At 38.6% G+C, this 24,148-nt stretch overlaps 1 protein-coding gene and 1 pseudogene across 1 annotated transcript in view; both read right to left on the reverse strand.

Moving 5' to 3' along the window:
- ZNF248 (zinc finger protein 248) overlaps nucleotides 1-23,858 on the reverse strand; it is a 58,820-nt gene extending 34,962 nt beyond the window's left edge. Inside the window, exons 1-3 of the mRNA XM_024561075.4 lie at nucleotides 23,438-23,858; nucleotides 22,935-22,997; nucleotides 21,987-22,025 (exon numbers count right to left, since the gene is read on the reverse strand). Of these exons, the coding sequence (XP_024416843.3) occupies nucleotides 21,987-22,025; nucleotides 22,935-22,985 (90 nt within the window). The 5' untranslated portion in view covers nucleotides 22,986-22,997; nucleotides 23,438-23,858. The remainder of the gene's footprint in view (nucleotides 1-21,986; nucleotides 22,026-22,934; nucleotides 22,998-23,437) is intronic.
- Nucleotides 11,905-12,005, reverse strand: LOC112305694 (U6 spliceosomal RNA; annotated as a pseudogene).
- Nucleotides 23,859-24,148: the final 290 nt, after the last annotated feature.

Raw genomic sequence — 24,148 nt, forward strand, 5'->3', positions numbered from 1 at the left:
TTGCTTTTTTCTTCTATTGATTATGTTCCAGTTAAAGGTGAGATCATATGGTATTTGTCCCTCACTGCCTGGCTTATTTCACTTAGCATAATGCTCTCCAGTTCCATCCATGCTGTTGCAAAGGGTATAAGCTCCTTCTTTCTCTCTGCTGCGCAGAATTCCATTGTGTAAATATACCATAGTTTTCGGGTCCACTCGTTTGCTGATGGGCACTTAGGTTGCTTCCAGTACTTGTCTAAAATAAAATAATTTTAAAAAATAAAAAATAAAATAAACAAGAGAAAATACACAACTCTTATGTACAAAATTCCTAATAATTTATGTGGACACTCCATCATGAAGGAGTTCTACCATAACTCCTATAAACAGTATTATAAACAGAACCACTTTAAAATGAAGCTGAACCCACCATGCCAAAGAAACTGCCTTCCACATCAATGCTGCAAATCTTTGGAATGTTTAAAACAGGACAAAATAATCTTTGGACTGAGCCTAAGCAACCTTGTTCCCCAAAGAACTGTTTGTAGAAACGGTAACAACAAAAACAGGTATGACTACTAGACTGATGACTACCAGTCTGAAAATTTAAATAAATTGTTTAGAATTAGCATCACTATGTTATCTACACAATAGAAATGCCTTACTTCCCTATGTTAATTATCCCCCTTCCCTTTCTCACAAATACCCATTGCATTTGTCTCCTAACTGGAACATTATTTAGGTTTCTGCCTGAATTAATGATACCTAAAGAGTTATTCTTATTCATCTCAACTTATTAATATCAAAGTGAGAGGCTTGACTGCTTCTCACTTTGGAAGCCCATATTATTTTTGGGTTAACGTATTAGAGACTATGAAGAGAACTAATTGTTCTTCATTGTTCAGTGTACCCTGGAACTAGGTATGGTACTTTCCATGGGCTGCACTCTCCTTTACTGTAAAGCCATCATAGGTTCATGGACCTCCCTCCTTATTTGGTAGAGGTCAAAATGACTTAACTGAAGTCAAGAGGGGTTTTTCCCTGCATACACCCATAGGAGCCATGGAAGGCTGTTTCTGAATGGATAAGTACTCATTTAATTGCACTCTTACAGAATGCACAATTGATAAACAGAAGTTTCTAAAGGACAAAATAATTTCTAAGTGAATCCTAAAAAATACACTAGCTATATAGGTGCGTGCTTTAAAATTTCTTATCGTTTGTCCAAGCTAAAACCTGAGAGGATATTTCAAGTAATCTAATAACTCCATTCAGAAATTAGGCAAAATTATAAGTTAGTAGCAGTTTTATAACTCTCAGTAACTTCCAAGGATTCCTACAGATAGCAGAAATGTAAACACTGCCCACAACAGCCTAAGACTAAACCAAAGGGGAAAAAAAATGAAAAAATGTTTGTTAAAAGGCACGAGAGGCTGAAAAGGTTCATTTGCTTAAGCAGACCCTGGCTCTGGTCTCCTTAAAAAAAATGTTATCAAGGACAAATAAAAATAATAAAAGTCTCAGCCATCTAAATGAATAAACTTAACTTATTCCAACTATTACAAAATGATATTTGGGTTGTGTGTGTATGTGTACCTGTCTCATGGCTAAAATTTTAAAATAAACCTTTCCCATCTCTAGTTGTATCTGCCTGTGTATGTATATGTTTGCCTACTGCTGGAAGAAATTATTAAAATTGGTTTATAAAAAGAAGTGTTTGTAATTGGCTTAAAGAAATTTAGTACTTAAAGATGGTGGCGAGGTAGTTGGGAGCTTAACCCACTTGATCGTGAACCCAACTGGGACACCTAGCCGACCTTCTGAAGAACAGAGTGAACGGCAAATGGAATCCCAAATTATATGAAGTTTGGAAGTCAAAGGTTGTAGAGGACATTAAAAAACAGACAGTAAGTAAATTTTGTAGGCAGACGGGAAGGTTCCTGGGACCTGTGCCTGGTACCCACCATGGCAGCAGAGGTCCTGGTTCCTGCTGCCTTATGAGCTTTGGAAGAGAGCCAAGTCAGAATTCTAACTTTGTAGCTCCCTCCCCTCCCAGAGCAGGGAAGCCAGACTGGCCCAGAAGAGACTTGGATGCTTGAAGTCACTGGGGGAATAAAGGCGCAGTGGCAGACACACAGCAGGGGGCATTCCCCATCTTGGACTGAGGTCACTGGCTGAGACTGTACCAGAGAAATCTGTGAGCAGGGAGACAGACACCTGGAGATGGGAGAAGAGTAGGACCGCCACTGACCGTGACCCAGAGAGTCTCAGGACCGGTCAGAGAGTTGGGCTATGTGAAAAGACTGGCGCTTCTTAAGAACAGCAGCTGGCAACCAGGGGAAATTCGCTTAAAAAAAAAAAAAAGGCCACAGATGCTGTGCAAGCACCTCTCCTGCACAGTAGCTTGGCCAGTGAAGAGGGAAGAAGAGGGGTGACGCATGGACTAATAAGAGGAGGGCAGCAAGGGCTCAGATTGTTAGCAGTCCCCAGAGAAACTTAATTTAATAGGGGAATTAAACTGCCAGGAAGGGATTTTGATAGTATGCCGCACCCAGGCCAGCAAAGAGGGAGGAAAAGGGGTGCGAGGTGCTCCTAAACAGTGCACCTCATGGGGCGGAACAACATGATGAATTAAAGGTGCCAAACTGGCTCAGATGGACAGTAGGGGCAGCACAGCAATCTGAGGGGTTGGGCTGGAGGCTAGGCACCTGTGAATATAGCAGCCCACACCTAGCCCCCATCCTTGCAAAACCACAGGAAAGAAAAAAGCAAAGCCCAGCCCCCCCTTGCCTGGAGCATCCCCCAAGTCCAGAAGAACTACTTGGCAGGTTTAAAGTCAGCAGGAGGCTTCCCCCTTGCCACTGCCACCGCCCTCCCTTCCCCCCACCCCCCCCCCCCAGCCCACAGAAGTGTGAGACAATTAAGACCTGAAGCTGTGAAAGGACCAAAGACTGATCCAGAGAGAGATGAGAAGGCCAACTCCAACAACTCAGATATGAGACAAATTTCACTTTGCTCCTATAGAACTTGCATTTTATTTTTTATTTTTATCATTATTTCCTTATTTTTCTTTTCTTTCATTATTATTTTTTAATTTCTCTTCTTTCTGTTTAGTTTTCTTCATTTTGTTTAATTGTATCATTTGACTGGTTTTCTTTGTTTTCCCTTTCACATTACATTTAATTTTTCTTCTCTTTACTCATATTCCAATAACACAACACTCTTGGTCTTTTACTGTCTATTCTTTTTATTCAGATCATATATGTCTTGTCATATTATTGTTGTTCCTGTATTATTGTAAATAAGTGTTCCATATTATTGTAAACCCTACACAACACCCATCCTGGTCTTGGCTCAATTCACTGTCTTTATTAATAATAAAGCTCTTCCTGAACTTTATTATTGCTCTAACTAAGTTTATTCACTCACATACCATGCCTAGTTTCTATCCCTTACTCTCACTATATCTCACCATCTAACCTCACACAAGTGCTCTGTTTTTTGGATTCAGTTCATATTCTTTTTCCTCTCTAATAAGAGTCTTACCTCTTTTTCACCTTTTATACAAAGCATTTAGTTAGGTAAAATATCATAGTTAAGCTGTACTTCTCCAAAGGACCTCCTATCTGTTCTCTACTTGGTGGTACTTCAAATCCCATGGAATACCATCCTGCTGTCTTATTTCATTTCACCTTTGCCCTGCCACTGATCACACACAAGATAAGGTGGGAGTTGTGAACACCAGTAAACCCACTGGAGGAGAGAACACACCAACAGAGGAACCACAAACAGGTAAACCCCAAGTAAAACAAGAGAGCCCACAAAAATGGAAAAAGGGGCAAACTAGATCATCCAGACAAGGAGATCAAAGAGACCACACCACTGAATTCCACAGAACTCCTATCGTAGAAGTTTACCCTACAAAGACAGCTAGTGAAGCAGAGAATCAGTAATCACAGAAACAAACAGAGTCACCCAAAATGGGGAGACAAAGGAAGAACCTACAATCGAAAGGAATGGAAGACTCCCCAATAAAAGAGCTAAATGATTGAGGCAAGCAAACTATCTGACATAGAATTCAAAAGAATGATTACTAGGATGCTCAAGGAATTTGCAAGCAACTACAAGGACCTGAGTGAGAACCATACCAGTGTGAAAAAGGAAACAGAAACTATAAACAAGAACCAGGAAGAAATGAAGAATACAATTTCTGAAATAAAAATACACTAGAAGGAATTACAAGCAGGCTGGATGAAGCAGAGGACCAAATTAGTGAGCTAGAAGACAAGGTAGAAAGAAACACCCAGGTAGAGCAAAAGCATGAGAAAAACACTCCAAAAATATGAAGACAGCTTAAGGGAACTGCAAGATAACATGAAATGCAAGAAAAAAAATCGAATCATAGGAATACCAGGAGAAGAAAAGGCATAAGAAACAGGAACTGTGTTAGAAAAAATAATGAAAGAAAACTTTCCAAATCTGGGGAGGGGAAAAACCATCAATTTCAGGAAGCACAAAGGATTTCAATCAAGATGAAATCAAGTAGGCCAAAGAGGCCTACTCTAAGATGCATTATAATTAAAACACCAAGTTTTAAAGACAAAGAGAGAATCTTAAAAGCAGCAAGGGAGGAACAAGAAGTAACATACAAGGGAGCTCCCATAAGGCTGGCAGCTGATTTCACAACAGACACACTACAGGTGAGGAGAGAATGGCAAAAAATATACCAAGTAATGAAAAGCAAAGGCCTGCAACCAAGACCACTCTATACAGCGAGGCTCTCAATTAAAATGGAAGACAAAATAAGGAGTTTTCTAGACAAAGAAGGCCGAAGGAATACTCCTCCACCAAACCAGCACTGCAAGATATGCTAACAGGACTACTGTAGCAAAATGAAGGAAAACAGTGCAAGAGATAAGAACACAAATATAAAGGGGAGAAAATGAATAAGTATCCATCAATAATAACCTTAAATATTAATGGTTTAAATGCTCCAATCAAAAGACATAGGGTAGCTGAATGGATAAGAAAACATGACCCACACATATGCTTCCTACAAGAGACCTACCTCAGGAAAAAACTACCTCCACAGACTATAAAAATGAAGGACTGGAAAAAAATATTCCAAGCAAACGCACAGTAAAAAAAAAGCTCAGGTAGCAATACTCATATTAGACAAAACAGACTTCAAAACAAAAGCCATAAAAAGAGAAACCAAAGGACACTTCATAATAATCAAGGGAAGAATCCATCAAGAAGACATAAACATTGTAAACATATATGCACTAAACATAGGAGAACCAAATATAAAAGGAAAAGCTTAGAGGGCTTGAAGAAAGATAAAGACAGCAACACACTTATACTAGAGGATTTTAACACCCCACTATCAAAAATAGATTGATCTTCCAAACAAAATATCAACAAGGATAATGGGGGATTGAAAAAAATGTCCTATATCAAATGGATTTAACTGATATATATAGAACCTTTCATCCCAAAGAAGCAAAGTACACATTCTTTTCAAAGGACACAGAACATGTTCAAAGACAGACCACATAACAGGACACAAAACAAGCCTCACCAAATTCAAGAAAATTAAATTCATATCAAGCATTTTCTTACACGACAAGGGCCTGAAACTAGAAACCAACCTCAAGGAAAAAACTCAAAAACACTAAAATTCATGGAGATTCAACAGCATGCTATTAAACAATGAATGGGTCAATAATGACATCAAGGAAGAAATCAAAAAGTTTCTGGAAACAAATCAAAATGAACACACAACAGTACGACACTTATGGGACACAGCCCAGGCAGTCCTGATAGGGAAGTTCATAGCAATACAGGGCTACCTGCAAAGACAGAAACATTTCACAAAACAACCTAGCCCTATATCTAGAAGAACTGGAGGAACAACAAACAGAGGCCAGAGTGAGTAGAAAGAAGGAAGTGACAAGATCACAGCAGAATTAAACTACATAGAGAATAAAGGAACAATCCAAAATTAGTAAATCCATGAGTTGCTTTTTTGAAAAGATAAACAAAATTGACAAGCCCTTAAGCAGACTCATCGAGAAAAAAGGAGAAAGGACCCGAATAAACAAAATCAGAAATGAAAGAGGGCAGATTACAACTGATACCACAAATACACAAAGGATTGTAAGAACTTACTACAAACTATATGCAAAGAAATTTGAAAACCTGGATGAAATGGACAAATTTCTAGAAAAATATAATCTCCCAAAACTGAATGAAGAAGAACCAGAAACGCTGAACAGACCAATAACAGCTAATGAAACTGAAGCAGTAATTTAAAATCTCCCAGCACACAAAAGCCCTGGACTAGATGGTTTCACGGGAGAATTTTAAAAAACATTTCAGGAAGGGCTAACCCCTATCCTTCACAGACTATTCCAAAAAATCCAAGAAAAGAGAAGACTCCCAAATTCTTTTATGAAGACTGCATCATCCTAATCCCAAAACCAGATAAAGAAACAACAAAGAAAGAAAACTACAGGCCCGTGTTGCTGCTGAACGCAGATGCTATAGCAATATATTACGAAGATCATAAACCATGATCAAGTGGGATTCATCCCAGGGATGCAAGAATTGTACTATATTTGCAAATCAATAAATATAATATATCACATAAACAAAAGGAAAGACAAACACCACATGATCATATCAATAGATGTAGAAAAAGCATTTGATAAGGTACAGCACCCATTTATGATAAAAACACTCAGCAAAGTGGGAGTAGTGGGGACATTCCTCAACATGATTATTCCATAAACAAGAAACCTACAGCCAACATCATACTCAATGGGCAAAAATTAAAAGCTTTCCCGCTAAGATCAGGAACAAGACAAGGATGTTAGCTTTCACCACTTTTATTCAATATTGTATTGGAAGTCCTAACCACAGTGACCAGACAAGAAAGAGAAGTAAAAGGTATCCAAATTGGAAATGAGGATGTAAAGCTGTCACTGTTTGTAGGCGATACGATAGTGTACATGGAAAGCCCTACAGACTCCACCAAAAAACTACTCAACCTTATAAGCAAATCTGGCAAAACGGCAGGTATCGAGGTCAATATTAGAATTCAAAGGCATTTTTATACACCAACAATAAAAGATCACAATAGAAATCAGGAAAAAATCCTATTTGCTATAGCAACAAGAAAAATAAAGTACCTAGATATAAACCTTACCAAGAAAGTAAAAGACCTGTACTCAGGAAACTACCCAACACTGAAGAAAGAAATTAAGGAATACACAAAAGATGGAAGCATATACAGTGTTCATAGGTTGGAAGAACTAATATCATGAAAATGCCCATATTACCCAAAGCAATTTATAGATTCAATGCAAACCCTATTGAAATGCCAATGATATATTTCACAGATATACAACAAACATTTCAAATTATATATAACTGTAAATGACCCTGAATAGCTGTGGCAACTTTGAGAAAGAACAAAGTATGAGGGATCACAATACCTGATATAAAACTATATTACAAGGCCACAGTAATCAAAACAGTATGGTAGTGGCATAAGAACAGACAAATAGACCAATGGAACAGAACAGAGAGCCCAGAAATAAACACAACTCTCTATGGTCAATTAATATTCAACAAAGGAGGCAGAAGCTTAAAATGGAGTAAAAATAGCATCTTCAAGAAACACAATAGGGAGATCTGGACATCTATATGCAAGAAAATAAAAATCACCAACTTACACCACGCAAAAAAATAAATTCAAGGTGGATAAAAGACTTAAATACAAGTTGAGACATGATAAAAGTCCTAGAGGACAACATAGGCAGAAAAATCTGATATTACACACAACAACATTTTCACCCTAGAGCAAGGGACATAAAGGAAAGAATAAACAAATGGAACCTCATCAAAATAAAAGGCTTTTGCATGGCTAAAGAAAAGATCAGCAAAATGAAAAGGGAACCAAATGTATGGCATAGCTTCCCTTTTCAAACATATTTGGCAAACATATTTGCAAATGATGCCTCAGGGAAGGGTTTGATCTCCAAAATATACAAAGAACTCACTCTAGGAAGACAAACAACCCAATTAAAAAATGGACAAAGGATCTTAACAGACAGTTCTCTAAGGAGGACATACACAGAGCCCAGAGACATATGAAAGGATGCTCAGCATCACTAGCCATCAGAGAGATACAAATTAAAACCACAATGAGATACCACTTCACATCCGGCAGAATGGCCATCATTAACAAATTAACAAGAAACCACTGTTAGAGAGGTTGTGGAGAGAAGGGAACCCTAGTACACTGTTGGTGGGAATGCAGACTGGTGCAGCCATTGTGGAAAACAACACAGAATTTTCTCAGAACTAAAAATGGAACTGCCTTTTCAACCAGCAATATGACTGCTGGGACCTTAAGAATCCTAAAACACCAATTCAAAAGAACCTATGCACTCCAATGTTCATAGCAGCTTAATTTACAATAGCCAGGTGTTGGAAGCATCCTAAAAGCCAATCAGTAAATAAGTGGATAAAAAACTATGGTACATTCACACAATGGAATTCTACACAGCAGAAAGAAAGAAGCAGCTCCTATCCTTCGTGACAGCATGGACGGAACTGGAGAGCATTATGCTAAGTGAAGTAAGACAGGCGGTGAAAGACAAATACCATATGATCTCACCGATAAATGGACCTAATGAACAAAATAAACAAGCAAGGAAGATACAACCCAAGACATAGAAATAAAGAACAAACTGACAGTAACCAGAGAGGAGGAGGTAAAGGGATAATGGGGAAGGGGCATCAAGGAACATGTATAAATGACACATGGACAAAGCCAAAGGGGGTAGGTTCAAGGGTGGGAGGTGGGGATGGGGGATAGGGGCATGGTGGGGTGAAAATGGAGACAACTGTACTTGAACAAGAATAAAAAGAAAGAAAATATGTATCCATCATTTACTGTTTAAAAAGAAAATGATAACAAAGTTTTCTGATATGTCGCTCCCCAAAATTTTAGTACTTATATAAATAAGAAATAGAAATTAACCAAAATGCTTTACAGTATCACATGATGTTAAATATTTAATATTAATAGTGATTTAAGTTTTTAGGTTTTATTAAAACAGACATTTCATTAAATTTCTTAACATTTAATATAATTATTATTTTAGTTGGGTTTACAAATCATAAGTTCATGTTATCTGTTGCAATAAAATGAAATTTTAAAAATATTAATTTATAAATGAATGGTGTACCTACTGTTGGCTTCTTTTCAAATTGATTAATATACTTTATTTATTATGCTATTACAGTTGTCCCATTTTTTCTCTCCTTTACTCCCCTCTGTCCTGTACCTGCCCTCACCAACATTCCCTCCACTTAGTTCATGTCCATTGGTTGTACATATAAGTTCTTTGGCTTCTTCATTTCCTACACTATTCTTAACCACCCTTGTCTATTTTGTACTTACCATTTATGCTTCCTATTCCCTAAACCTTTTCCCCCATTCCCCCACTACCCCTCCCTGCTGATGACCATCCATGTGATTTCCATTTCTGTGATTCTGTTCCTGCTCTAGTTGTTTGCTTTGTTTCTCTTTTTGGGTTTTTTTTTTAGGTCCAGTTGTTGATACCTGTGAGTTTCTTTTTTTTTTTTTTTACTGTTCATATTTTTGCTTTTTAAAAAATATATTTTGTTGTTTATTGCTATTATAGTTGTCCCATTTCCCCACTTTATTCCCCTCTGTCCTGCACACCCTCTCCAACCAGCATCCCCCCCACGCTTTAGTTCATGTCCATGGATCGTACATATAAGTTCTCTGGCTTCTGCATTTCCTACACTATTCTTAACCTCCCCCCATCTATTTTCTACCTACCATTTATGATACTTATGCTCTGTAACTTTTCCCTCTCTCTCCCCCTCCCATTCCCCACCCACTCCCCCACTGATAATCTTCCATGTGATCTTCATTTCTCTGATTCTGTTCCTGTTCTAGTTGTCTGCTTAGTTTTGGGGGGGTGGTTGTTGTTTTGAGTTTCTGTTGTTAATAGCTATGAGTTTGTTGTCACTTTACTGTTCATATTTTTTATCTCCTTCTTTTCTAAGTCCCTGTAACATTTTGTATAGTAAGGGCTTTGTGGTGATGAACTCCTTTAACTTGACCTTATCTGGGAAGCACTTTATCTGCCCTTCCATTCTAAATTACAGCTTTGCTGGATAGAGTAATCTAGCTTGTAGGTCCTTGACTTTCACGACTTTGAATACTTCTTTCCAGCCCCTTCTTCCCTGCAAGGCTTCTTTTGAGAAATCAGCTGATAGTCCTATGGGAACTTCTTTATAGGCAACTGTCTCCTTTCCTCTTGCTGCTTTTAAGATTCTCTCCTTATCTTTCATCTTGGCTAATGTAATTATGATGTGCCTTGGTGTGTGCTTCCTTGGGTCCAACTGCTTCAGGGCTCTCTAAGCTTCCTGGACTTCCTGGAAATCTATTTCCTTTGCCAGATGGGGGCAGTTCTCCTTCATTATTTTTGCAAATAAGTGTTCAATTTATTCCTCTTTCTCTTCTCCTTCTGGCACCCCTATGATTTGGATGTTGGAACATTTAAAGTTGTCCTGGAGGTTCCTCAGCCTGTCCTCGTATTTTTGAATTCTTGTTTCTTCATTCTGTTTTGGTTGAATGTTTCTTTCTTCCTTCTGCTCCAAATCATTGATGAAGTCGCAGTTTCCTTCCCATCACTGTTGGTTCCCTGTACATTTTCCTTTATTTCCCTTTGCATAGTCTTCACTTTTTCCTCTATTTTGCGACCATACTCAACCATTTCTGTGATCATTCTGATTATCAGTGTTTTGAAGGCTGCATCTTATAAGCTGGCTATCTTTCATCACTTAGTTCTTTTCTGGAGCTTTGATTTGTTCTTTGGTTTGGGCCATATTTCTTTGCCTCCGTGAGCCTGTTATGTTGTAAGTGGCAGAGCCTTAGGTATTCGCCAAGGCTGGGCAAACCCCTTTGCTACTTTGTGGCACTGTATGTGGGGGAAGTGCTCAGAGAAGGAACAATGCTGCTTATTCAGCTCTTGTCCGGCTTTCAGTCACTTCCCTTGCTACCTACAAGCAAACTGGGCCCTTCTGGTGCTGATTCCCAGGTGGCAGGTTTGTTTATGTTCTAGGACCCTGTGGGTCTCTCCAACAAACTCTCCTGGGACGCTGGAAGTTTATCCTGCCACCACAATGCCCACACATATATACAGCGGGAGGTTTTGAGACTTTATTTCCTCATACTGGAACCCTGGGTTGCATGGTCCATCTCTCTCCCCAGGTGTTCCTCCTGGTTTATCCACACACAAATGTGGGACTGCCTGGTCTGCCAGCCACTGCCTTGTTGCCTCATCTGCCCCTCTCTGCCCCTCCTACCAGTCTGAATGAATGCTTCTTCTTTAACTTCTGTGGTGTCAGACTTCCATACAGCTCGATTTTTAGCAGTTCTGGTTATTTTTTTGTTTTTAAATGTGTTGTTGTCCTTTTGGTTGTGTGAACAGGCAAAGTGTATCTACCTAGGCCTCCATCTTGGCCAGAAGTCCCTGTTGGCTTCTTAATACACAGAAACTGGAGACAGTTGCATCTCTTAATAAAAATAATTATGCTATAGTATGAAAACACATGTTTCTGGAAATTATAAAGTATGATAGAGAATAAGAAATGTTCAAAAATTTGCCAATCTAAAAAATACTAAATGCTTACTTTTGCTTCTCAAAAAAGTAAGGTTTCTAATAGTTAAAAATTCTAAATATGAAAAAAATTGATATATATTTTCAATAAAAAATGGTATAAAATGTGGAGATACATTTTCCTTAAGAAAAACAAAAATAAGTTTGTCCTGGTTATTTCAGAGCAGAAAGTGAAAAAAATAATTTTACCTTATATATAAAGCTGGCTAAAGTTAAAATATTATTCCTTGCACAGGGGCCATGCTTATCTTCTCTTTATCATTCCAATTTTAGTATATGTGCTTCTGAAGCAAGCACTAGTTAAAATATTATTATATAGGCTTTTAAAAAATTAAGTTTTACCATCAATGATGTACTTGTGTAAAGCTACAACTTAAATTTTATTCCTGATAGAAAGAACATTTTCCTATATTATGGGTAAGCTTTTACTAAATGATTATAAAAGGAAAACAGATTTTATTTAAATAATTTCCTGAGCTTTTTATCATCAAATCTTTTATTTTGTAAGTACACTGACTCTTCTCAATATTGGAAAGCAAAAATTTTACTTACAACTATTTAACTTTCTGTATTTGCCTGCAAAGTCTTTGTCACCATGATTAAATAAATACCTTAAGTTTGTTCCACAATGACCAAATGTTTTAAAACTTTTGATATGTTGACAAATTTCCCAAGATTCAAAATAAAGTCTTTTTTGACTCTGACATTTTAAAGAACTTTGAAATTTTTCAGAAGTAACCCTGACACCTCTAAGATTTTCTTCCCTCTTTACAAAAGTATGAAATTAAACTAACTAGGTTTACTTGGTACATTAAATTACATGGGAAACATTGCCAAGTAATAATGCCAACAAAACTTACAGTATTTCCCTGTCTCTTAAAGTTGTGATTCTAAATATTGCCCACAGAGACTAAGAGGAAAAAAACATTTTTTTTTTAGGGACCAAGATCAAATATATATTTATTATTCTAAATCACAATATCAAAACCACAACTTGTTTATCAATTCACTTGTTGATAGACTTTGGATTGTTTCTAGTTTGCGGTAATTATAGATAAAGTGCTAAGAACATATGTTTTCATTCTTCTTGGTAAACACCTAAAGTGGAATATCTAAATCGTATGACAGGTGAACGTTTAAATGCTTAATAAGCCGTAAAACTCTTTTCCAAAGGGGTTGTAACATTTTATATTCTCAGCAGTGTATGAGGGTTCTAGTCGCTCCACATTTTCACTTGGAGTAAGTCTTAATTATTGTCATTTTAACAGGTGGAAAGTGGTATCTTTGGGGGGCTTTAATTTGCATTTTTCTAATGTGTGATGATGTTGAATATTTTTTTATTGTTATTCAGTTACAATTGTCTGCATTTTCCCCCCATCCCTCCACCCCATCCCAGCCAATCCCACCTCCCTCCCCCACCTCTACCCTCCCCCTTGATTTTGTCCTAGTGTCCTTTATAGTAGCTCCTGTAAACCCCTCTCCCCACTACCCCCTCTCCACTCCCCTCTGGCTATTGTTACATTGTTCTTAATTTCAATGTCTCTGGTTATATTTTGTTTGCTTTTTAGAGAAAAAAAATTTTCAGTGGACTTTTTAAAATACAAACTGCTAACTTACAGCCAAGGTGGAAGCGTAGGTAGAAACACTGTGCCTCCTCGCACAACCAAAAGAAGGTCAACAAACTTAAAAACAAAAAATCAACCAGAACTGCCAGAAAATCAGACTGTATGGAAGTAAGCCCACCAAGGAGTTAATAAAGAAACATTCATTCAGACTGGTAGGAGGGGCGGAGACAGGCAGCTGTGGTGGAGAGGACTCACGGCAAGCGGGGGCTGGAGGATCAGGACAGGAGAGGTGGCACCTGGCAGAGCAGGTGGTCCCACATTTGCGTGCAGATAAACTGGGAGGAACAACTGGGGAGCTACACAGACCGCACAACCCAGGGTTCCATTGTGGGAAAATAAAGCCTCAAAACCTCTGAGTGAAAAAAGCTGTGAGGGTTGTGGCAGTGGGAGAAACTCCCAGCCTCACAGGAGAGTTCATTGGAGAGACCCACAGGGTCCTAGAACATACAAAAACCCACACACCTGGGAATCAGCACCAGAAGGGCCCAATTTGATTGTGAGTAGCAGCAGAAGTGACTGAAAGCTGTCTGATAGCTGAACAGACAGCATTGTTCCCTCTTGGACCCCCCCATCCCCCACTGACAGCATCACAACACAGCAATGTGGGTTGTCCCTCCCTGGTGAACATCTAACTAAGGCTCTGCCCCTTACTATGAAAACAGACGTGACAAGACAAAAAAATGGCCCAAATGAAAGAACAGAGCAAAGCTCCAGAAAAAATACAACTGTTGGGAATCGCCCTGCCTAGTTTCAGAAGCTGTAACCCCTCCACGGCTAAGGCTGAAAAAAGGATCTTAGGACCATTAGTCACGAAGGAAGCAAAACTTATCCTCCCAGCAGGGGCACAGCCTCTGGCCCCTTTACTTCACCCAGCCTGGCCCCACGCGGATGACTGGTTAGCCAATTACAGGAAGATTCCTCAAGGGAGGGATGACTTAAGACAGGCACAGTCACGAAGGGGTCATCAGGGAAGGACTTAGGGACTATAGAAAAGGGGTGATGGACCCTCACCCCTCAGCTTTGTCAGAGCCTGAGTCCTCATTCTATGTGTAAAAAGTCTCCTAATCTCTTGGCTGCCTGCATCCACCACCTGACTTAAGCCTGAAACAATGCTGGAAGTGGATGTGGCCCTGTGCCAGAAAGGGCAGTTCCCCAGGGCAATCAGGCCTAAGAAAGACTGCTTAAAACCCTGTGAAACCTGCTTTGCTAAGAATACTCTCAATTTAAATGATAAGAATTCAAGCATAAAATGAGTTTGTTTCCCAAAGTGGTATGGGCCTTTGGCTATCTGACCCTGACTCAGAATGAGCCCTTATAGTTCTTTGAATGTTAACCATTGTTTGATCATTACTTCCTGACAATGACTGATGAGCTTTACGTATGTGCCCTGCATTCCTATGCAAATTAAACCCAATAAAAGCCCATTGAGGAAAAGGCTCAAAGCCCTTCTCCTCCAAGAGATTGGCTACCTTTCCTCCCCAAACAGATCATGTCTTGGTAGAATTATTCTCATCCATGGCAGATGGGAGGGCTCTGTGGGCAGAGCCCCCCCACATACAACTAAGCAAAGAAAAGAGAGCCAACCTATTACATGCACAGTACAAAACACTGGTAATAAGGATGCTCACAGAAATGGTTGAGTATGGTCGCAAAATAGAGGAAAAAGTGAAGACTATGCAAAGGGAAATAAAGGAAAATGTACAGGGAACCAACAGTGATGGGAAGGAAACTGCGACTTCATCAATGATTTGGAGCAGAAGGAAGAAAGAAACATTCAACCAAAACAGAATGAAGAAACAAGAATTCAAAAATACGAGGACAGGCTGAGGAACCTCCAGGACAACTTTAAATGTTCCAACATCCAAATCATAGGGGTGCCAGAAGGAGAAGAGAAAGAGGAATAAATTGAACACTTATTTGCAAAAATAATGAAGGAGAACTGCCCCCATCTGGCAAAGGAAATAGATTTCCAGGAAGTCCAGGAAGCTTAGAGAGCCCTGAAGCAGTTGGACCCAAGGAAGCACACACCAAGGCACATCATAATTACATTAGCCAAGATGAAAGATAAGGAGAGAATCTTAAAAGCAGCAAGAGGAAAGGAGACAGTTGCCTATAAAGAAGTTCCCATAGGACTATCAGCTGATTTCTCAAAAGAAGCCTTGCAGGGAAGAAGGGGCTGGAAAGAAGTATTCAAAGTCGTGAAAGTCAAGGACCTACAAGCTAGATTACTCTATCCAGCAAAGCTGTAATTTAGAATGGAAGGGCAGATAAAGTGCTTCCCAGATAAGGTCAAGTTAAAGGAGTTCATCATCACCAAGCCCTTACTATACAAAATGTTAAAGGGACTTATGTAAAAATGAAGAAGATCAAAAATATGAACAGTAAAATGACAACAAACACAACTATCAACAACTGAACCTAAAAACAAAAACACAAAAACTAAGCAGACAACTAGAACAGGAAAAGAATCAGAGAAATGGAGATCACATGGAATGTTATCAGTGGGGGAGTGGGAGGGGGAGAAAGAGGGAAAAGGTACAGGGAATAAGTATCATAAATGGTAGGTAGAAAATAGACAAGGGGAGGTTAAGAATAGTATAGGAAATATAGAACCCAAAGAACTTATATGTATGACCCATGGACATCAACTAAGGGAGGGGGAATGCAAGTGGGAGGGGATGTTCAGTGAGGAGGGGAATAAAGGGAGGAGATGGGACACCTGCAATAGCATAATCAATAAAATACATATAAAAAATTCTTCCTGAAAAAAAAATACAAACTGCTATATAAGTTCCATTCCCCATAGTAATTTTTAAAAGGGCTAATGTTTTTACAACATTACTAGAAAATAATAAGGATGAGACAAAATTACTGTATATAAAAAATAGGATGTATTTTTTTGGAGGAGGAAGGTATATGACATGACACACATTTGTTCAGGAAAAGGAAAATAGAATGAAGTTTTTGGAAAAGGACAGATATAAAGGACATGGTTTTTAGTTTTGGGGGGAGGGTAGGTAGTAAAGGAAAAAAGAAAGTAATTTTTCCCTAAAGTAAAATTACTGTTTCAAATGAAGAAGAAAAAAGATAGGACAAAAACTGAAAAAATATATGTAAGTTGCAGGGTTTTATGTATGTCGCAGAAGATACATGACGGAAGAATTTGAGAAGAGAACTTTATATATAGTCAAACTAAGGTTGGAATATATAACTAAGTCAACTGTATTATTTATATGAGTGTATATGAGTGTATATATGTGAGAATTCATACATATATATATATACACACACACACACTCTCACACACACACATACATATTTATGAACTCTTACCAGCTCTTTAACCATGCCGAGTTTTAGTCTTTTGTCATTTATAGATAATTACTGTGTTACTCTGATGCTTTCACAAAAACATTTCTACAAAGATCTTTCATCTTCAGAGAAATTCATGGAGAAGACTGACACTCTAAAATACAAAGTTTCAGGTACACTTAACTAACCCATGAGTGATCAAATGTCAAGGCATTGACTCTTGGATTTGTTTCCCAATTAAAAAAAAACTCTTACACTTAACTGGACTGCTCAACCAACGGGAGACTTGAAATTTTAAAATTACTAGGACATGAAACAGTTGACATCTGTTATGGAAAACTAACCCAAAATTCTGGACCAGGCCTATATAATCTATACCTTCATATTTCCCTTTCTTTCATTTTTTCCCTTTTTCCTTACTTTAATTCCTTCCTATCCCACAAAAAAATATGAACAGGCAAGCACTCACTATTATAGTTATTGTTTCCTTTTTCCCTTTAATTTCTTTATGGAAAGACAACAACATTGGGCATCATCTCTGAACCTTCTTCACAGATCAAAATGTACAAGTGGTTACACACATAGGTAAGGATGCTTAATTCCTGGGGATGTCAGCCCCAATAAAGGTACCAAATTTGGGGGAAAAAATCAACAAAAAACTTTTTCCTTGGGCTAATACTGCAGTACCTGCCACAGCAATAGTCAACCAGAAAAATCTCTAAATGCCCTTACATAAATAATATCAGACAACACAATTGTTCTTGACCATATCTCAGCTAAGCAAGGTGGGGTTTGTTCTATTGTTAATACTTCTGTTGCACTTGGATAACACGCTTCTGGTAAAATCTAGAATAAGGCTAGATAAAATCTGGACACAAACCAAATAATTAAATACAGTAATAATTAAACACTGACTCCATATGGTTGTTTAATATCTTCAGCTGATTGTGCCTCCTGGTTCAGACCTATTCTTCAAAGTGAAATTAACATTTTGTTCGTTATTATAGAAATTTGTATTGTTATAGAACTTTGTTTTACATAGCTCAATGTTATAATGACACCATGCTGACAATTGTTGTTCAGTGTTTTGAGATGATCACCAAGGCCTATGGAGACTTCACATGAGAAACCTCAAGTACCTACAGACATAAAGCCTTCCTCTGTACTGTCATTCTTGTTGCACAAATGTAGACTAAGGCTCCCAAGTAAAAAAATAACAACCTTCCCTCCTATGTGGTATAAGACATACTGGGACTGAGCCTTCCTTGCAACAAGGGACCAAAAATGGCATGCCATACCCAAAATGAGCCACCCGACAATGAAGGATCAATGGTGCTTTTAATAACTGATCACTACTGCTTTCCAATGATTGATCAGCGATGCTTTCAAGGAAAGATCTTGATCAAAAGCAGGAAAATGTAAACAATAGTATTAATAGAACCACTCTGAAATGCAGCCAGAGTCATCATCCAAGAGAAAATGGCTAGCATGGCTTATGTCTCAAAACTTTGGAATGTTAAAACAGGGCAAACCTTTAGACTGGGTCTAAGCAACCTTGTTTCCCAAAGAATTGTTTGCAAAGATTACAAGAAAGCAGCCCTGGCTAGTATAGTCAGAGGATTGAGCATGAGCCTGCGAACCAAAGGGTCATCGGTTTGATTCCCAGTCAGTGTACAGGCCTGGGCTGTGGGCATGGTCCCCAGTGGTGGGGCACGAGAGGCAACCACACATTGATGTCTCTATCCCTCTCTTTCTCCCTCCCTTCCCCTCTCTCTAAAAATAGATAAATAAAATCTTTATAGAGAAGGTTACAAGAAAGCAGTTATTATCACTACTAGACTAAAAAATTAAAAACATTATTTAGAATTAGCATCATTATGTTATCTACACCAACAGAAATACCATCCTTTTATTGATGTATCATCCCCTTCCCTTTCTTATAAATAAATACCCATTGCTTTTGTCTCTTATCTGGAACAGTATTTGGGCTCCAGCCTGAATTAATGGTTCCCAAAGTAGTTATCCTTATTGATCTGAATAAATACTTTCTGCCTCTCACTTTAAAAGGCCTTTCTGCCCTGGCTGGGTACCTCAGAAGAGTGTAGTCCCAATACCCGAAGGTTCCGGGTTTGATCCCACATCAGGGCACATAAAAATCAACCAATGAAAGCATAAATAAGTGGAATAACCAATCAATTTTATTTCTTTCTCTCTTATCCTTTCTCTTTCTCTAAAATCAATAATAACAAAAGGCCTTTTTATTTTTAAGTTAACGCTCCCCACTTCCTACCAAAGAATACAGTATGAAAATACAGGAAATAAGAGTAACTTTACATTGGAGAAACTTGACCACAAGACCTCAGCCAGGTGATCAGCAAGGATACATCAACTTGATAGAACTTTTACTGTTGATTGGACATGACCAAATGATACTACCTTTTCCTTCAAGAAACCCACAATCCCAGTCTAACATGAGAAAAAGAGTAGACAACTCCTAATTGAGAGACATTCTACAAACGCCTGACTTGTACTCCTCAAAACTGTCAAGTTCATCAAAAGCAAGGGGAGTCTGAGAAACTGTCACAGCCAACTGGAGCCAATGGAAATCTGATGAGTAAGTGAAATGTGGTCTTCTGAAACAGAATATCTGCATGGGAGGGGGGGAAATACCATGGGCAATTATCAAAAGACAAATGATATAACAGAAAATTGTTACTCATATAATAAAAAAACATTATTTTCCCTAATATGAGTATATAAAGAGCTAACTAGACACTGGAAAAAAATAAATAAAAACCAAAAACCTACAAGCAAAACAGGCAAAAGGTATGAACAGATAGTTCACTGAAACATAAATACAACTTTTAGATACATGAAAAAATATTCAGCTTCACTCATAGTTAGGATATTGCAGATGCAAACTATATAAAATATCACTTTTTACCTATCAGTGGCCAAAAGTTGAACCACATATGTATAAAGAATAGGTATGGAGAAATAAGCAGTCTTCTGTAGTATAAAGGGAATATAAAATGGTATCATAATCCCACCAAACTGATCAAGATTATCAACTGTATTTACTCTTTGATCTGGTGATCCTATTTCTGGTCATTTATTTGATAGAATAAATCTATATGTACAAGGTTACTCATTAAAACATGGCTTATAGTAGGAAAAGACCAGAAGTAATTAACACCTTGTTAAATAAACTATGGAACATCCATAATTGATTCACTATACAGTTATAACATAAAATGGAGATAAAATGAAGCAACAATCCATGTTCTGTTACAGAGAGATCTCTGAGCCTGGATAAAAAAAGAAGTGGAAAAAAACCAGCAACAACAAAAAAGGAAAATAGTGTGTAAACTTGCTATTCAAAGTGTGGTTCCTTTAACAGCAGAATCAGCTTAATTTGGGAGTTTATTAGAAATATAGAATCCAGGGCCCCAGAATCCAGCTCTACTACATCAAAATCAGCATATTAAAAAAATGCCAGTGATGTACAGCTGTGTCTAAATTTGCGAAGCATTTAAGGATAACCCATTTCTGTTTAAGTAAAGAGAGCATACAAGAATATGCATACATATTTTCTATTAACTGAATAAAGAAATACCTGCAAGACAGACAAGAAATTATTAATAACGGATATCAATAGTAGGGCGGCCATAACACTTGTTTGTCTGGGACTGTTCCAATATATGCCAGTTGTTGCAGCATAATTGTCTGTAGAACCTTTTCACTCTTAGTGAAAAGTGTCTCAGTTTATATGATAAATGTAACTGCACTTAGAGGGAGCATCAGGTATACAGAGAACAGAAGTGTAAGGTTTTACTTACAATCTTCTATATCACTTTTTAAACCATGTTAATTTATAGGGAATGTTCCATACGTGGGAAATGTAGCCCAGCCCCCACTTGGAAAAGCCGGTGGGGGGAGAGGTCCAGCACACAGGACCCACACCCACAGATAGGTTCTCCCATGGGGAATCAGGCCTGCATTGTACCTAGACCACTGCGAGGCTTGCTTTTGCTAAAACTCCCTCACCCTGAATTGAGGCAGCAAGTGCTTACTGCATATCTTTAAAGTAACTTGCTAAAATCTGAGCTAAACCTCCCAAGTACAGAGTGTAACCAGTTCAACCACTTTTCCCTTTACATTTGCAAATATCCTTCTTTTTTGGTGTAATTAGCAACATCCCCTCCTTTGTTTTCTGTAAAAGGTAACCACCCAAAGCGAACCTGTGCATAGTAAATGAGGACCATGCTTGATGTAATGTACCTAGAAAAACAATAAAAGCCTGTCCAGGTCAGGGTCAGGGCCCTCACTCTCCCATCGAGAGAGTGGCCATGCCATCCCTTTTCTCCACAGGATTTCTGTAGTCCATGTGAATTTGTCCATTGCTGCCACAACACACGGATCCCACAGGCCGGGATCTGCATCATTAATATATTACTAATTCAAAAGCTTTTATTTAAAAAAAGGTAATACTGTTCATGAAAAATACATAGGCTGAGGAGAACATGGGCCAAGCACAGATAAGCAATGGATAAACAATAACCCAGGAATAAAGCAATGTCTGGAGCAAAAGGAAAAGACACTTCATGGGGCATTAGAAAGAAATTCTATCAGAGTTACGAAAAGATAGCTATGAGGGCAGTGTCATAGACAACAGAGGAGACTTTCAAAACAGAGTATAGATAAAAGTATCAAATACTGCAGAGGGGTTAAGAAAGACAAAAACAGAAACTGGATTTTACCATAATTTGGTGGCCTTTTCCAGAACTGATTTAAGTTAGCAGTGGTGAAGAACCAAGACTGCATTCATTGGGTTGAAATGTGAATGACAAATGTAGAAATGAAAGTCAGAGACGTCTACTCCTCAAGGTAGAAATACAAACAAGCTGACACAAACATTTATGAGGAGTTATTTTGGGAACATAAAGTCTCTCCATTCAACCAGATCTTCATGATTTTATTCCTGGATCAAACAGTACCAAGAGAGAGCTGTCAACTCAAATCTGAAGACTATATGCACTAAGTTCTACCTTAGCCTGTGCTGTTTCCACCAAGCAATGATTACAGGCAATATAATGCACTTATTTCAGTACTGTTATTAGAAAGAGTGAAGAAATTCTACAATAACTTGGTTAACTGTAAAATTAAATATCTTACACCTAATTTTATCAACTGTCCCACTTTGGATTTCCTACTCTTCCTACATTTCCCTTAATGTAAAACTATGCCTGTTGTACTTTTTCATCATAAAAATATTAATCTTTACAAAACTTTAGAAAACACATTTTTAAAAAGTGGGGATTAATAAACAAAAAATACTCACCTGGGATTTGTTCATTTTCTGTTCTTGGAGAAAGCAGTGCTGAGGGAAAAGGAAGAAGGAAGTCAGGAGAACTTGCCCTGCCTTGCAGTTCCTGCATTTACCTGCCTACACAGCTCCACACACAAGATACTTGCATGTCCATGTGTAGCTCCAATATATGTTGAGCTTAGACATATTTTTCACTGACTGAATGTAAACATTTGTTTCTTACTGATTTATTATCAATTTAGGTTCTGTAACACAAAAATTAAAAACATAAAAAGGTAAGTTTAACATAGAATAGTAATGTAAAGTAGGAATTACTATGGATTTGTTAAAACTGATGTTGTAGAGGGGAAAAAAAAACCCTCAAGCCATATTGTTTATCTATTTACCTGCTAACACCATTGATCCCTTGAGGTCAAATAATCCAAGAAACCTCTGAAAAAAGGGATGGGGGTGTTTAAGACAAGGTAAATTTTATAATGTTTGTTCTAACCTGCTGACAATTTTCAAAAGGATCTTTTAGTAAGAAACTAAATTTGACCTAAGAGTGAGAAAAATGGACAGTAGCTTGGAATCTGCAGACTTAGCTTTCAATCTTGGTTCTGCCACCAAACAAATCGCATGATCTGATCATACTCATTTTTAAAAAATCTTTCAAGTAAGTTCAAACCAGATAATCCAAAAAGGACCTGCCTGGACTACCATCCTGTGTGTGTATAAAGCCAGGAGAGAGGGAACCTCAGTATTTCTCTAGATGCCATCAACAATCAATGGGACACTGGGGGAAGCTCACCTCTGGAAAGAATTAACAGAGTAAATCAAGAATGAGGTGAGTACGAGGTATCTAGGGAAGAGTTATGACAGAATTTCCTTAGTTTCATCCCTGACTATAAGGTTACAAACTCTCCAAAGGGATGACATTTATGATGTAGCTTATGCACCCACCCCTCATCTCCATCTCACCTCTCTCTTCTGAAATCTGTCCCAGGCTTTCCACGTCACACAGCCGTCCATGCCTTCAGGATACTGTGTCATGATTATACATAACAACAAATGAAAACATAATAAATAGTAATTTTGAATCTGGAGAATGTTAGAGCCAAGAAAGGGCCTTGTGGCTAGCTAGTCCAGCCCTTTCCCTGTTCCATTTCCCCAATGAATTAACTGAAAAATGGGAGCCCTGAAAACTCGTTCAAGCTCCAGCCGCACATATTATATTCACAAAGAAATACAAACCAGCTAACAAAATACAGGTGCTCAGAACAACATAATACAGCAAATATTCCTGATACCCGCATTTCACAAATAAAAAACCTATTGCGCACGCGTACTTCTCCCGCAGCGCACACATCACGCACGCGCACTCCCTATTAGCGGCCACACGAGGACGCTGTCGGTTCAGCACGGGAGCTGGACGCCCGCAAACCCCACTTGCCCCAGAGCCCGCATCCCAAGCCAACACTCACCTCTTTGGACAGGGAAGCCTCCACCCGCCGTCCCTTCAGCTGTAAGTGCCGCAGACGCCAGTAGTCCCATCGGGGTTCGTGGGACTTCTCCCTATCACCGGCACCACCTCACCCTTGAACTGTGTGGGCCCCAGCGGCCCCTGTTCCCACCCTCAGCTCCCTTGCTGCGTGGACCTGGAGGCCTAGAATTGTTTCCCCCGAAGGGCTGGAGGCCCGGAAGGATTAGCGGAGAGGAGGAGGCGGGGTTGCACATGCGCAGAGGCAGGACACAGCCGCGTGGGTAGACAGCTGGGAGGCCCTATGCTGACAGCTTGGAGAGGAAAAGTGGTTCCACCCTGTGAAGCGGTGCCTCACTCCTAAGCTGTAAAAGTACGCTAATAGTGGTACATAGATAACAAGGTTTTTATGAATATTAAAAGTGTTTACATTGTGAAAGTACTTAGGACAGTGAGTGGCATGTAAATTGTTAACTACATTTTCCAGATTACCTTTCCCAGTACATACACCATACTTGCTCCTTTAGAAACCAGCTGGCTTTCTGCCTTGTTTACTGAGTTGAGAGATGGCTACCTAAGAGACTTATGCCGTCTGGATCCAGGATTCTCAAGAGAAGGGAAAGGTGTGCATGAATTTCATGTCTGAATGTGAACAGTTGTCATTGTACTTTAGATAAAATTCTTAGCAGAAAATAAATTTATCTTAACTAATATT

The sequence above is a fragment of the Desmodus rotundus genome, chromosome 4, assembly GCF_022682495.2.
Source record: "Desmodus rotundus isolate HL8 chromosome 4, HLdesRot8A.1, whole genome shotgun sequence".
Classification (NCBI taxonomy): Eukaryota; Metazoa; Chordata; class Mammalia; order Chiroptera; family Phyllostomidae; genus Desmodus; species Desmodus rotundus.